Below are 16,752 nucleotides of genomic sequence, written 5' to 3'. Positions count from 1 at the left end.
TTATTGCTATAAGACAACAAGGATTACAACATTGACCTATTGTTATTGCTATAAGACAACAACGATTACAACATTGACCTATTGTTATTGCTATAAGACAACAAGGATTACAACATTGACCTATTGTTATTGCTATAAGACAACAAGGATTACAACATTGACCTATTGTTATTGCTATAAGACAACAACGATTACAACATTGACCTATTGTTATTGCTATAAGACAACAACGATTACAACATTGACCTATTGTTATTGCTATAAGACAACAAGGATTACAACATTGACCTATTGTTATTGCTATAAGACAAGAAGGATTACAACATTGACCTATTGTTATTGCTATAAGACAACAAGGATTACAACATTGACCTATTGTTATTGCTATAAGACAACAAGGATTACAACATTGACCTATTGTTATTGCTATAAGACAACAACGATTACAACATTGACCTATTGTTATTGCTATAAGACAACAACGATTACAACATTGACCTATTGTTATTGCTATAAGACAACAAGGATTACAACATTGACCTATTGTTATTGCTATAAGACAACAAGGATTACAACATTGACCTATTGTTATTGCTATAAGACAACAAGGATTACAACATTGACCTATTGTTATTTGCTATAAGACAACAAGGATTACAACATTGACCTATTGTTATTGCTATAAGACAACAAGGATTACAACATTGACCTATTGTTATTGCTATAAGACAACAAGGATTACAACATTGACCTATTGTTATTGCTATAAGACAACAAGGATTACAACATTGACCTATTGTTATTGCTATAAGACAACAATGATTACAACATTGACCTATTGTTATTGCTATAAGACAACAAGGATTACAACATTGACCTATTGTTATTGCTATAAGACAACAAGGATTACAACATTGACCTATTGTTATTGCTATAAGACAACAACGATTACAACATTGACCTATTGTTATTGCTATAAGACAACAACGATTACAACATTGACCTATTGTTATTGCTATAAGACAACAAGGATTACAACATTGACCTATTGTTATTGCTATAAGACAACAAGATTACAACATTGACCTATTGTTATTGCTATAAGACAACAAGGATTACAACATTGACCTATTGTTATTGCTATAAGACAACAAGGATTACACATTGACCTATAAGACAACAAGATTACAACATTGACCTATTGTTATTGCTATAAGACAACAACGATTACAACATTGACCTATTGTTATTGCTATAAGACAACAAGGATTACAACATTGACCTATTGTTATTGCTATAAGACAACAAGGATTACAACATTGACCTATTGTTATTGCTATAAGACAACAAGGATTACAACATTGACCTATTGTTATTGCTATAAGACAAGAAGGATTACAACATTGACCTATTGTTATTGCTATAAAGACAACAACGATTACAACATTGACCTATTGTTATTGCTATAAGACAACAACGATTACACATTGACCTATTGTTATTGCTATAAGACAACAAGGATTACAACATTGACCTATTGTTATTGCTATAAGACAACAAGGATTACAACATTGACCTATTGTTATTGCTATAAGACAACAAGGATTACAACATTGACCTATTGTTATTGCTATAAGACAACAAGGATTACAACATTGACCTATTGTTATTGCTATAAGACAACAACGATTACAACATTGACCTATTGTTATTGCTATAAGACAACAAGGATTACAACATTGACCTATTGTTATTGCTATAAGACAACAACGATTACAATATTGACCTATTGTTATTGCTATAAGACAACAAGGATTACAACATTGACCTATTGTTATTGCTATAAGACAACAAGGATTACAACATTGACCTATTGTTATTGCTATAAGACAACAACGATTACAACATTGACCTATTGTTATTGCTATAAGACAACAAGGATTACAACATTGACCTATTGTTATTGCTATAAGACAACAAGGATTACAACATTGACCTATTGTTATTGCTATAAGACAACAAGGATTACAACATTGACCTATTGTTATTGCTATAAGACAACAAGGATTACAACATTGACCTATTGTTATTGCTATAAGACAACAAGGATTACAACATTGACCTATTGTTATTGCTATAAGACAACAAGGATTACAATATTGACCTATTGTTATTGCTATAAGACAACAAGGATTACAACATTGACCTATTGTTATTGCTATAAGACAACAAGGATTACAACATTGACCTATTGTTATTGCTATAAGACAACAAGGATTACAACATTGACCTATTGTTATTGCTATAAGACAACAAGGATTACAATATTGACCTATTGTTATTGCTATAAGACAACAAGGATTACAACATTGACCTATTGTTATTGCTATAAGACAACAAGGATTACAACATTGACCTATTGTTATTGCTATAAGACAACAAGGATTACAACATTGACCTATTGTTATTGCTATAAGACAACAAGGATTACAATATTGACCTATTGTTATTGCTATAAGACAACAAGGATTACAACATTGACCTATTGTTATTGCTATAAGACAACAAGGATTACAACATTGACCTATTGTTATTGCTATAAGACAACAAGGATTACAACATTGACCTATTGTTATTGCTATAAGACAACAAGGATTACAACATTGACCTATTGTTATTGCTATAAGACAACAACGATTACAACATTGACCTATTGTTATTGCTATAAGACAACAAGGATTACAACATTGACCTATTGTTATTGCTATAAGACAACAAGGATTACACATTGACCTATTGTTATTGCTATAAGACAACAAGGATTACAACATTGACCTATTGTTATTGCTATAAGACAACAAGGATTACAACATTGACCTATTGTTATTGCTATAAGACAACACAAGGATTACAACATTGACCTATTGTTATTGCTATAAGACAACAAGGATTACAACATTGACCTATTGTTATTGCTATAAGACAACAAGGATTACAACATTGACCTATTGTTATTGCTATAAGACAACAACGATTACACATTGACCTATTGTTATTGCTATAAGACAACAAGGATTACAACATTGACCTATTGTTATTGCTATAAGACAACAAGGATTACAACATTGACCTATTGTTATTGCTATAAGACAAGAAGAATTACAACATTGACCTATTGTTATTGCTATAAGACAACAAGGATTACAACATTGACCTATTGTTATTGCTATAAGACAACAAGGATTACAACATTGACCTATTGTTATTGCTATAAGACAACAACGATTACAACATTGACCTATTGTTATTGCTATAAGACAACAAGGATTACAACATTGACCTATTGTTATTGCTATAAGACAACAAGGATTACACATTGACCTATTGTTATTGCTATAAGACAACAACGATTACACATTGACCTATTGTTATTGCTATAAGACAACAAGGATTACAACATTGACCTATTGTTATTGCTATAAGACAACAACGATTACAATATTGACCTATTGCTATAAGTTCCTTGCCTATTGTATCATCATATGGATTGATACAATAGTGAAGGTTGATCTACATGTTATTGTTATAAGGTAATTTCCATGTTTCGTATGGATTTGAAATACAACAGTGGATGTTGACCTTTATGTTGTTACTATAAGATAAGTCCCTTGCTTACTCTATTGTCTTTAGAATACAATGTGACTGTTGATCTATTGTTCTATACCTTGTATGTAGTCTGTCAGGTTATTGATTTGTCTTGACCTACATGTCTGCCAGACACATCAGTCAGTCGATTCTGGTTCTGACTATTAAACACATATAATTAGATGCATCGTAGGGTTTTGATGGCCTATCATTTTCTTCAAGTTTTAAAAAAGATGTTGAAGGCAGCATGGAGAGTCTATCTGCCTTTTTGGTGTATAATCAGCCTGCATTTAAAAGACCCCTGTGTGCTTTGTTCAGCTGCAATGACGTTTGAAATATTCTTATGTCCACAGAATTAAAATTGTGCTTAGTACTCTGTGTGCTGATGCACATACCATGTGTATATAGTTTATTTCTATAACAAACACTATTAGGACATTAGTTTGTAGTAGGTATCTAACAAAATCATGGCCAGTATTATATACAGTGGTTGGACATTTTCTGTCTATCATCATAGAGTTGTCTTGAGCCTTAAATTAATTTTTTGCTTCCTCATGCAATCTGTCATCAGGAATCGATTTCTCAAAATTAAAGTGCAAACTGAAGTTTTTCTCCTTATGTAACTTATGTGAATTTTTTTTCCTATAGTCATTTTTGTTTCGAGAAATCAGCTCTGTATGAAAAAATTGCATAAGGGTACATAAAACATATGATTGACACCATTAAATGTCAATATTTATATTATTTATTTCAGACCTATTCAAAAGGAGCAGTTGACCATGTACAGGAAGCATTAACAGCTGCACAAAGAACTAAAAGTCTATCATCAAATATTTTTGAGGTTTGTCAAGCTCAATTCTACTTTCAAAGTTAAAACAATACCAAAGAACTAAAAGTCTATCAACATATATTTTTGAGGTTTGTCTAGTTCAATTCTACTTTCAAAGTTAAAACAATATCAAAGAACTAAAAGTCTCTCATCAAATATTTTTGAGGTTTGTCAAGTTCAATTCTACTTTCAAAGTTAAAACAATACCAAAGAACTAAAATATCTATCATCAAATATTTTTGAGGTTTGTCAAGCTCAATTCTACTTTCAAAGTTAAAACAATACCAAAGAACTAAAAGTCAATCAACATATATTTTTGAGGTTTGTCAAGCTCAATTCTACTTTCAAAGTTAAAACAATACCAAAGAACTAAAAGTCTATCAACATATATTTTTGAGGTTTGTCTAGTTCAATTCTATTTTCAAAGTTAAAACAACACCAAAGAACTAATAGTCTATCAAGAAATATTTTTGAGGTTTGTCAAGCTCAATTCTACTTTCAAAGTTAAAACAACAGCAAAGAACTAAAAGTCTATCCTCAAATATTTTTGAGGTTTGTCAAGCTGAATTCTTCTTTCAAAGTTAAAACAATACCAAAGAACTAAAAGTCTATCAACAAATATTTTTGAGGTTTGACTAGCCCAATTCTCCTGAACAATACCTTACTTAAGTCTCTATTAAATGGATGCCATGTTACAGTTCAGACAGTTATATGTGACTTAATGTTAAATCCATGCACTTTATTGGAAACCCCAACTTCATTTATCAAAATCATCTACAGATAGCCAAAATATCTATCAAATATTTCATCGGTCAAAAAAACTCCATTTTATGACTCAATATAATTTTCGAGCCTTCAGTGGTTTGATGTGCCAGCTAGCGCTGATTGTGTAAATATTGAGATACAGAGGAAAGGTGTCATTTATCACCTAGCCTACAGCCCATCAAGCTGTAGGTAGAGATAGGCCAACAGGGAGGTGTCTGTGACATGGAGAGTGTGCTCTCCGCTTCCTGTTTAATTAATTGTTTAAGATACATCATTGACAGCAACTTCAACCTTATAAATACATTATATAAATACTACCTGCATTAGAGGATGACAGTGCCTAGTGTCACCCCGAGGATATCACTGTTCGCCTCGGGTGACAGTGATATTCCGAGGGGTGACACTAGTAGTATTTATCTTATTATACCAAAAGTCTAGAAACAAAGCTAGTTTTCAAGTATTTGCAATATATTGAAACATTTTAACTAATTTTAGCAAAAGTCAAACAGTCACCGTCGGCAGTAGAATAGCATATCAGCTTCTACTCAGTAGCGCTAACTATTACTGCATTATGAAAAAAGAATACTCACAATAAGCATTTAGTGAAAATTCTTGTCGTCTTGTCTCCTGCGTTTGTTTAAATCTTAACGTTTTTGTAAATTTCAATGAATTTTGGCTTCATCCCATCGTCTGTTTACAACATTAGCAACGTCACAAAGACGCTTGAAATTGCATGTCTTCCGTTCACCTAATCACCGACAGGTTCATAAAAATCAACATATAGCGCTTTGACGGTAAGCGAAAAGACGTGAAAGGAAAGCTCCGTCCTTAATATGATTTTTTTTATTGATAAACAGACTAATTTTGCAAAATTATTACTAAATAGCTCCAGATAAATTTTGAAGCGTCGCTTCAAAAGATAAAGATGGCGTCGAAAAAAAGAAACAAGTGCGCGTCTTTTTCGGGCGGTTAATATTTTGCACTGTCAAAAATACACTATCACTCGTTGCTAGGGGGTTGCTACAAACGTGTCTATTGTTTCCTATTGTTCTAATGTTACCTGCCGTGTGATAGTGTAAAATGCTAAATATCTCTAGACCAATCAGAATGCAGGATTCTCACTTGAGGTATAATAAAAAAAAATAACAACCTAACATAGATATACATGTATGGCAGATTGTGTAAGCGTAAACCATAAGGAACAACCATCCTTTAGTACAAACAGCTACTCTTTAATCAATTTTCAAACTAGAACAGATTGATACAAATGGTAAATGTCTTGATTTAAGGTTGCATGGCACTCAGGGGTTGATCATATATGCACTTTTATATATATAGATTATAAATACCAGGGTTGTTATAATAAATACACTGTGGTCATTGAAGGATGAACTTTTATATATAGATTATATATACCGGGTTTATTATCGTAAATACACTGCTGTCATTTTATTACTGAAAAAACACAGAAAAAATCAAACAGACTTGCAGGTCTTTAAGAAGTTGTTTGATAATTGTTTTGTCTTTTAGTGATAAAATGTAACTATGAAGAATGAATAGTATTGTATGATTAATAGTATTGTACAATTAATGTATTGTACTAAAACCTTTCATTGTCAAAATCAATTGTCAGGGGGAATTATCATTATGTAATTAATCTAAAACAGATTTAACCTTGTATTTCATTTATTTTACGTCACGCCATGAACAATCTCACCTTGTTCATTGGAAGCAGAAATAATCAAAGTGAAATCCAATTTTCCAGAATTTTCTCACTTTTGTTCTGATAGGATTCTGAAGTAATGCCTGGGCCCAAAAAAGACTCTCCATTTCTAATACCCAGCTAACTCAAATACAAATATGTCACAATTACGAGCTGAAAGATTTCCGATATTGTTTGCTAGTCTGAATTTATTTTTGGATCCTATTATTGCCGCAAGATATGTTTGCATTTCCTAGGGATGCTATTAACTGAAAGCGTCATAGTTATGAATAATTTATAGCAGTAATTAATGAAATGTTTTCTAGGTGGTGTTATAATGGAGTTGTTTCCCCTTACCCAGGGGCATTATATAGGATAAATATTGACATGTTTTTTAATGCATCATCTCAACTGTTATCGCTTACCTCCCCTATCAGCAGTGATTGAACCATCTCCAGGGTAAAGATGTTTTATGGAAATGTAGGGTAAATGAAATGTTCATGCTTGATCAACTTGTTTGAATTTACAGTCATGGTTGAATGTATGCTTTTTAAAATGTTTGAAAGGTTTTCTTTGTGTGTAGTCTTGTTGGATATAGCTGGTGGCAATTTATCTCTAGAAAATGTGTCTCCAATGAAGGGTAATTTGTGTATCAGAAATATGATGATGTCTGTTGGCAATCTGACTGATTGACCGACATTTCATATGATGTGCAATAAAAAGGGTTAACTTTACGTCATTTTGTCACTAGATTAGAAACATTTTAGTAGGTCACATATTTAAAAAATGGTTTAGGAATAAACAATTTGAAGGACATTATTTTTATCTGTTCTCAATTTAGAAATGTACAGCTGTTTACATTTACAATACAGATTTTAGTCGGTTATATAGACAAAACCTGTCTAATGTAGGCGATAAATAAATGACCTAAATCCTTTAGATTGCTGAATATAGATGGTGAAACGCCACTGAGCAATAGACATCCTGTAGACAATAAATAAAGGACCTTTAGATTGCTGACTAAAGATGGTGAATCGCCACTGAGCAATAGACAGAGTCGTGAAGGTGGTACACTTATGAAAACATGTACTAGTGGCATGATCAGTGTTATAAACTCTATCCTGCATGACCTAACTGATGGCGTTAAAGTATGTCAGACTATATTCAGTAATTCAGGAGAATTGTGTTTTAGATATTATAAATAATGATATTGTTTTTGTTTGATTTTCAGCCTTACATAGAAGAAATATGTAACTCGTTAAGATATCATATATTTGAGAAGTTTTTAGAAAGGTAAGTAGATTACAAATAAAAGCAGGTGCAAAAGACTGAATTATTAGTATCTAAATATAAAATAAAGAACCAATTATAATAATACCAGATAACAGTATCTGTAAGTGACCATCAAGGGGTATATATCATATATCAAATAAAAACTGATAAATACAAACTAAAAAAAATCTAATAAAAAGCCAACATAACACACATTTCGAGTCCGTGTCGTGGTAAGATATGGTTCAGCGTTCTCATTTTCACATATTTTTGGTATCCAACTGATATCGTCTGTGAGTCATTATTTATTTTGGCAAATTCACTTATTGTTTTATAAGATAATGCTGCAATTTCATGGTTGCATTTCTAAACATTTCAAGACATTTGTCTTTAAAGGTTTTTGTCTTATCAGATATATCTGATCTGCCTTTGATTGGCTGTGAAAGTGAGGTACTGTATACTATGTAGTCGTTAAATTTCATAGCGAGAAGATTTCGCGATCTTTGATACTAATTCGCAGAGAGAAATGTTGGTGCATTTGTCAATTTCTAATGGGAACAAGCACAGGTTATAGGATTTGTAAAAGCAGCTTTACAGTAGATATATATATATATACCAAGAAAAAAGTATGTGTCCATGTAGAGTTGAAAAATAAATTAAAAGTCAACAACTTTCCTCTTGTACATTCACCATTTCATGATGGCTCTTCAGGAATATGTTTATTTTTCAAAGAACATATTCCTGAAGAGCCATCATGAAATGGTGAATGTACAAGAGGAAAGTCGTTGACTTTTATTTTATATATATATACAGTAAGTTGGTTGATTTAATGGATCTCTTGGAAAACATTGTGATTGTCTTTTGCTCCATTCTTTAGGGCATGGTAACTTTATTCATGAAGAGTTCATTCTTTTTTTTGTACATTTCAGTGAAAAGTACACAAGATTTTGTCAATGGAAAAACCTAGAACTTAATATACAGGTAAGTTTTGTTGTAATATCTGTATCACAAGTAGACAATTCCTCCATCACCGAATATCTTTATCACATATCACAAGGATATAAATCCTCCATCATCGAATATCTGTATCACAAGGAGATGATTCATCCATCACTGAATATCTGTATCACAAGGAGATAAATCTTCAATCACCAAATATCGGTATCATAAGGAGATAATTCCTCCATCACCGAAAATCGGTATCATAAGGAGCTAATTCCTCCATCACCAAATATCTGTATCACAAGGAGATAAATCCTCCATCACCGAATATCGGTATCATAAGGAGATAATTCCTCCATCACCAAATATCTGTATCACAAGGAGATAATATAGCTGAGAGTCTGAGGTAGGACTTTATCATTAATTTAACTGAACCCCTGTTACAATAAACTTTCTTTGTCCATCCCATTGAGCTTGAACACATGTGGTGAAACCAATTAATTCCCCATTACACATATACATATGGTTACTATATATAGACTTTATGGGGAATCCCCTAAAAGCCTTGCATCCCAGACCTTACCCGATTACATTAATTAGTTACATGGTTAACAGTATTGGTAACATCTCTTCAACATGTTTATCTTAGTTTAGTGACTGTTGAGAGAAACATGCACAGCTAACGTGGGACAGGAAGGCAATACAATCAGAGGATAAAGTGTGAATTCATTCCTGTGTTGAAAATTGTTATTTGTACATCTGGAAAGTGTGCTTACGAAGTGGTCTTCCATGACAGGTTAAAAATAGCTTTCTGATGCGAGTCATTTCAACTTGAAAAAGCGGAAGCCATACATAGTTCTTATTGATGATTAGATCTAATGTGGTGTAACTCATTAACTAGATCTAACATGGTGTAACTCATTAACTAGATCTAACGTGGTGTAACTCATTAACTAGATCTAACGTGGTGTAACTCATTAACTAGATCTAACATGGTGTAACTCATTAACTAGATCTAACGTGTGTGTAACTCATTAACTAGATCTAACGTGGTGTAACTCATTAACTAGATCTAACGTGGTGTAACTCATTAACTAGATCTAACGTGGTGTAACTCATTAACTAGATCTAATGTGGTGTAACTCATTAACTAGATCTAACATGGTGTAACTCATTAACTAGATCTAACGTGGTGTAACTCATTAACTAGATCTAACGTGGTGTAACTCATTAACTAGATCTAACGTGGTGTAACTCATTAACTAGATCTAACGTGGTGTAACTCATTAACTAGATCTAACGTGGTGTAACTCATTAACTAGATCTAACGTGGTGTAACTCATTAACTAGATCTAACGTGGTGTAACTCATTAACTAGATCTAACGTGGTGTAACTCATTAACTAGATCTAACGTGGTGTAACTCATTAACTAGATCTAACGTGGTGTAACTCATTAACTAGATCTAACATGGTGTAACTCATTAACTAGATCTAATGTGGTGTAACTCATTAACTAGATCTAATGTGGTGTAACTCATTAACTAGATCTAACGTGGTGTAACTCATTAACTAGATCTAACGTGGTGTAACTCATTAACTAGATCTAACGTGGTGTAACTCATTAACTAGATCTAACGTGGTGTAACTCATTAACTAGATCTAACGTGGTGTAACTCATTAACTAGATCTAACGTGGTGTAACTCATTAACTAGATCTAACGTGGTGTAACTCATTAACTAGATCTAACGTGGTGTAACTCATTAACTAGATCTAACGTGGTGTAACTCATTAACTAGATCTAATGTGGTGTAACTCATTAACTAGATCTAATGTGGTGTAACTCATTAACTAGATCTAAGGTGGTGTAACTCATTAACTAGATCTAACGTGGTGTACGTAACTCATTCACCCTGGTCATTAACTAGATCTAATGTGGTGTAACTCATTAACTAGATCTAATGTGGTGTAACTCATTAACTAGATCTAACGTGGTGTAACTCATTAACTAGATCTAACGTGGTGTAACTCATTAACTAGATCTAACGTGGTGTAACTCATTAACTAGATCTAATGTGGTGTAACTCATTAACTAGATCTAACATGGTGTAACTCATTACCTAGATCAAACTTGGTGTAACTCATTAACTAGATCTAATGTGGTGTAACTCATTAACTAGATCTAACATGGTGTAACTCATTAACTAGATCTAATCTAACGTGGTGTAACTCATTAACTAGATCTAACGTGGTGTAACTCATTAACTAGATCTAACGTGGTGTAACTCATTAACTAGATCTAAACGTGGTGTAACTCATTAACTAGATCTAATGTGGTGTAACTCATTAACTAGATCTAACTAACGTGGTGTAACTCATTAACACTAACATGGTGTAACTCATTAACTAGATCTAACATGGTGTAACTCATTAACTAGATCTAACGTGGTGTAACTCATTAACTAGATCTAACGTGGTGTAACTCATTAACTAGATCTAACGTGGTGTAACTCATTAACTAGATCTAACGTGGTGTAACTCATTAACTAGATCTAACATGGTGTAACTCATTAACTAGATCTAACGTGGTGTAACTCATTAACTAGATCTAATGTGGTGTAACTCATTAACTAGATCTAACATGGTGTAACTCATTAACTAGATCTAACTATGGTGTAACTCATTAACTAGATCTAAACGTGGTGTAACTCATTAACTAGATCTAAACGTGGTGTAACTCATTAACTAGATCTAACGTGGTGTAACTCATTAACTAGATCTAACGTGGTGTAACTCATTAACTAGATCTAACGTGGTGTAACTCATTAACTAGATCTAACGTGGTGTAACTCATTAACTAGATCTAACGTGGTGTAACTCATTAACTAGATCTAAAGTGGTGTAACTCATTAACTAGATCTAACATGGTGTAACTCATTAACTAGATATCTAACGTGGTGTAACTCATTAACTAGATCTAACGTGTTGTAACTCATTAACTAGATCTAACGTGGTGTAACTCATTAACTAGATCTAACGTGGTGTAACTCATTAACTAGATCTAACATGGTGTAACTCATTAACTAGATCTAACGTGGTGTAACTCATTAACTAGATCTAACGGTGGTGTAACTCAGTAACTAGATTAACGTGGTGTAACTCATTAACTAGATCTTAATGTGGTGTAACTCATTAACTAGATCTAACGTGGTGTCCTAAACGTGGTTGTAACTCATGAACATAGATCTATAACTCATTAAACTAGATTAAGGTGTGTGTAAATCATTAACTAGATCTAACGTGGTGTAACGTTTATTAATTAGATCTAACATGTGGTGTATTAACTAGATCTAACAAGATCTAAGTGGTGTGTAACTCCATTAACGTAGATCTAACACATGGGTGTAACTCAGTAACTAGATGTAACTCATTAAATCTATGGTGTACACTCATTATACTAGATCTAACGTGGTTGTATAATCATTAACTAGATCTAACATGGTCTGTAACTCATTAACTAGATCTAACGTGGGTGTACACTCATTAACTAGATCTAACGTGGCTGTAACTCATTAACTAGATACTAACGTGGTGTAACTCATTAAACTAGATCTTAAATTCTTGTGGTGTAAACTCATTAAACTCATAGATTAAAATGGTGTAACAAGATCTAATGTAGATCTAAACCCATATGGTGTTAACCTCATTTACCTAGATCAATGTGGTTGATAACTCATTAACTAGATCTATCGTGGTCGTAACTCATTAACTAGATCTAACATGGTGTGGTGTAACTCATTAACTAGATCTAATGGTGTAACTCATTACCTAGATCTAACGTGGTGCTAACTCATTAAAGATCTATTGTCCAATCTAACGTGTTGTAATCTTAACTAGATCTAACGTGGTGTAGATTTAACTGTGGAAATTAACTCATTAACTAATAACATGGTGTAACTCAAACTAGATCTGTGAGTCATTAACTAGATCTACATGGTGTAACTCATTAACTAGATCTAACTGAACATCTAACTCATTAACTAGATCATGGTGTAACTCGATTAACCTAACATTGTAACTAGTCATTAAAACTCTAACGTGGTGTAACTCATTAACTATATCTAATGTGTGGTATTACTATTAACTAGATGCTAACAAATGGTGTAACTCAAGAACTAGATCTACATGGTGTAACTATTAACTAGATCTAACGTGGTGTAAACATTTAAATGTATAGATCAATAGATCTAACGTGGTGTAACTTTAATAGATCTAATGTGGTGAAAACTCATTAACTAGATCAAACGTGGTGTAACTCATTAACTAGATCTAAACGTGGTGTAACGTCTAACTCATTCATCCCCTTGAACATTCATAATGTTTCAGTCTATGAATTAAAACAATTTAAGTTTGTCCTATTCTGAATTTGGCATGTTGTATCTGCCTTGCAGGTATATTGAACATGTGTTTGCGAGCTTAACGTCATAGTTATCGGAGAAATCAACCTGAATTGCCTCACAAAATAATGATGGATACCTTACCTGCATGTAATATGCAAAGACGGAATAAATGTAAGATAATCTGCTTTCTATGAATATAACTTATAATTACTACTGTTACATATGTTAAGGAAGCTTAACTTCAGATCCTGAACTTCTGTAATAACTTTCCTATGTAGGAGAACTGGGAAGAATGTTTAAACTGGGCCCAGGCAGTATAATCGTTTCCATCAAAAATTTTAGTAATCCATAGTAACACTTTGGTATACAAATAAGCAATAGTAACAGTTATAATATAGCATCTCTGTAAAAAGCTTATAAATTGTTGTGGGTTTTAAGATATATGTTTTAAAGTCTAGTATTAAGGTACAGTCTCTAATAGTTCAACTTGATTAAAATCGTGATCATTGATATATCCCATAATATAGTTAAATGGAGGATATGAATACATCACATATTATGTAATACCGTATTCGACCCAACAAGTGCCAAGGACGCTTAAAATCTGAAGGAAAAAATAAAAAGAGAAAAAAAAAAGAGGTTGCTTGAATTGATAAGACCAAAATTGGATTAACACTGACTCACAAAATTATTGCATAGAGTATACACGTATATGCTATTAATCAATTTGTTATAGCAATTTAATAGTTTTCATGATTTTTGTATTTGAATCAAGGTGAGTAAAATTGTGGCCTCAAAAATGGGGAGGGGGCATTTATAGGACAGAATGCTTAATGTATCAAATACAGTGTTTTACACACCGTCTAGTCACTATTTCAAAACTTACAGAGAGAAATAAAATCATAGACTTTTCTCTCGTAAAACAGGTTTTCTTTATCGAAGACAACTTAACCCTGAATGTCAGGGCCATTTTTGTTGAATGAGTGCAAATCTCCAATTGATTTCGTTTAGACTGAGAAACAAATATACAGAGTTAATACACAAGTTTATAAAATGTCACCTGGACTTTGACAGCAGATTGCCTGATTATGGATAAAGTATAATAGAACTATAATTACACTCTGCATTTCAGTTTAATTATGATCAGGAATTTTAAATGTGGCATTTTGCGTGGAAAATAGATTTAGAATTGGAATTTGGAAGCTTTAGATGGTCCATGGATTTGTAATTTACACATGTAATAGAGAGATGGATTGAGGTAGAGGAAACTCCCCAGAGGTAATAGAGTAACTGTCTGATATATAGAATTACTCCCTTTAGTTATAGACTTGTTTTAATGAATTCTCTTGTTTATTGCAGTAAACAATGAACGACTTGTTTTAATGAATTCTCTTGTTTATTGCAGTTAAGTATTAATGAATTCTCTTGTTTATTGCAGTTAACAATGAACGACTTCAGTGTACATAGGATAATTGGACGGGGCGGCTTTGGAGAAGTTTATGGTTGTAGAAAGGCAGATACTGGAAAAATGTAAGTTAGCTCCAGATAAATAAAGGCAGATACAGGAAAAATGTAAGTTAGCTCCAGATAAATAAAGTCAGATACAGGAAAAATGTAAGTTAGCTCCAGATAAATAAAGTCAGATAAAATAAAGGCACATACAGGAAAAATGTAAGTTAGCTCCAGATAAATAAAGTCAGATACAGGAAAAATGTAAGTTAGCTCCAGAAAAATAAAGTCAGATAAAATAAAGGCACATACAGGAAAAATGTAAGTTAGCTCCAGATAAATAAAGTCACATACAGGAAAAATGTAAGTTAGCTCCAGATAAATAAAGTCAGATACAGGAAAAATGTAAGTTAGCTCCAGATAAATAAAGTCAGATAAAATAAAGGCACATACAGGAAAAATGTAAGTTAGCTCCAGATAAATAAAGTCAGATAAAATAAAGGCAGATACAGGAAAAATGTAAGTTAGCTCCAGATAAATAAAGTCAGATACAGGAAAAATGTAAGTTAGCTCCAGATAAATAAAGTCAGATAAAATAAAGGCAGATACAGGGAAAAATGTAAGTTAGCTCCAGATAAATAAAGTCAGATACAGGAAAAATGTAAGTTAGCTCCAGATAAATAAAGTCAGATAAAATAAAGGCAGATACAGGAAAAATGTAAGTTAGCTCCAGATAAATAAAGTCAGATAAAATAAAGGCAGATACAGGAAAAATGTAAGTTAGCTCCAGATAAATAAAGTCAGATAAAATAAAGTCAGATACAGGAAAAATGTAAGTTAGCTCCAGGCACATACAGGAAGAATGTAAGTTAGCTCCAGATAAATAAAGTCAGATACAGGAAAAATGTAAGTTAGCTCCAGATAAATAAAGGCAGATACAGGAAAAATGTAAGTTAGCTCCAGATAAATAAAGTCAGATAAAATAAAGGCAGATACAGGAAAAATGTAAGTTAGCTCAGATACAGATAAATAAAGACAGATACAGGAAAAATGTAAGTTAGCTCCAGATATGAAACTTAATCTCCGTGAAAATATATGTTTTGAAGCGGTAATCACAAAATTAAGTAGCCACAAAAGAGATTTGGTTTACAGTTAGTAACTCCAGATTAAGTATATAAAACCAGTGACAAAACCTGTTTCAGTTTAAAAATGATGTTACTGTTACCTACTTTATGTTTTTTTTTACCTACATCACAAATATGGTCTTGGCTATTTCTTCGTCACTACTACTTTCAGGGAGAGACTAAAACAAAGTAAGCTCCCCTTATTGTGTTGTTCACAATACCAGTTTTCAGTGTGTAACTACATATTTGATACTTTGTATTTTTTGTTCCACAGGTATGCAATGAAATGCCTGGACAAGAAACGGATAAAAATGAAACAAGGAGAAACTCTAGCATTAAATGAGAGGATAATGTTGTCTCTAGTCAGCACAGGGGTATGTTATGATAAATACTGTCTGGTCAGCACAGGGGTATGTTATGATAAATACCGTCTGGTCTGCACAGGGGTATGTTATGATAAATACCGTCTGGTCTGCACAGGGGTATGTTATGATAAATACTGTCCAGTCAGCACAGGGGTATGTTATGATAAATACTGTCCAATCAGCCCAGGGGTATGTTATGATATATATTGTCTGGTCAGCACAGGGGTATGTTATGATAAATACCATCTGGTCTGCACAGG

The 16,752-nt window shown here is 32.6% G+C and overlaps 1 protein-coding gene across 2 annotated transcripts in view; it reads left to right on the top strand.

Annotated features, from left to right (window-relative positions):
• LOC138332077 (G protein-coupled receptor kinase 3-like) overlaps positions 1-16,752 on the top strand; it is a 99,412-nt gene that overhangs the window by 61,284 nt on the left and 21,376 nt on the right. For both annotated transcript variants that reach the window (XM_069280026.1, XM_069280025.1), the window contains exons 5-9: positions 4,400-4,486; positions 8,173-8,234; positions 9,143-9,194; positions 14,993-15,084; positions 16,402-16,501. In XM_069280026.1, coding sequence (XP_069136127.1) covers positions 4,400-4,486; positions 8,173-8,234; positions 9,143-9,194; positions 14,993-15,084; positions 16,402-16,501 — 393 coding nt within the window. The remainder of the gene's footprint in view (positions 1-4,399; positions 4,487-8,172; positions 8,235-9,142; positions 9,195-14,992; positions 15,085-16,401; positions 16,502-16,752) is intronic.

This window comes from Argopecten irradians, chromosome 9 (genome assembly GCF_041381155.1).
Source record: "Argopecten irradians isolate NY chromosome 9, Ai_NY, whole genome shotgun sequence".
In the NCBI taxonomy this organism is placed as follows: Eukaryota; Metazoa; Mollusca; class Bivalvia; order Pectinida; family Pectinidae; genus Argopecten; species Argopecten irradians.
This window is presented reverse-complemented; position numbering and strand designations above follow the sequence as displayed.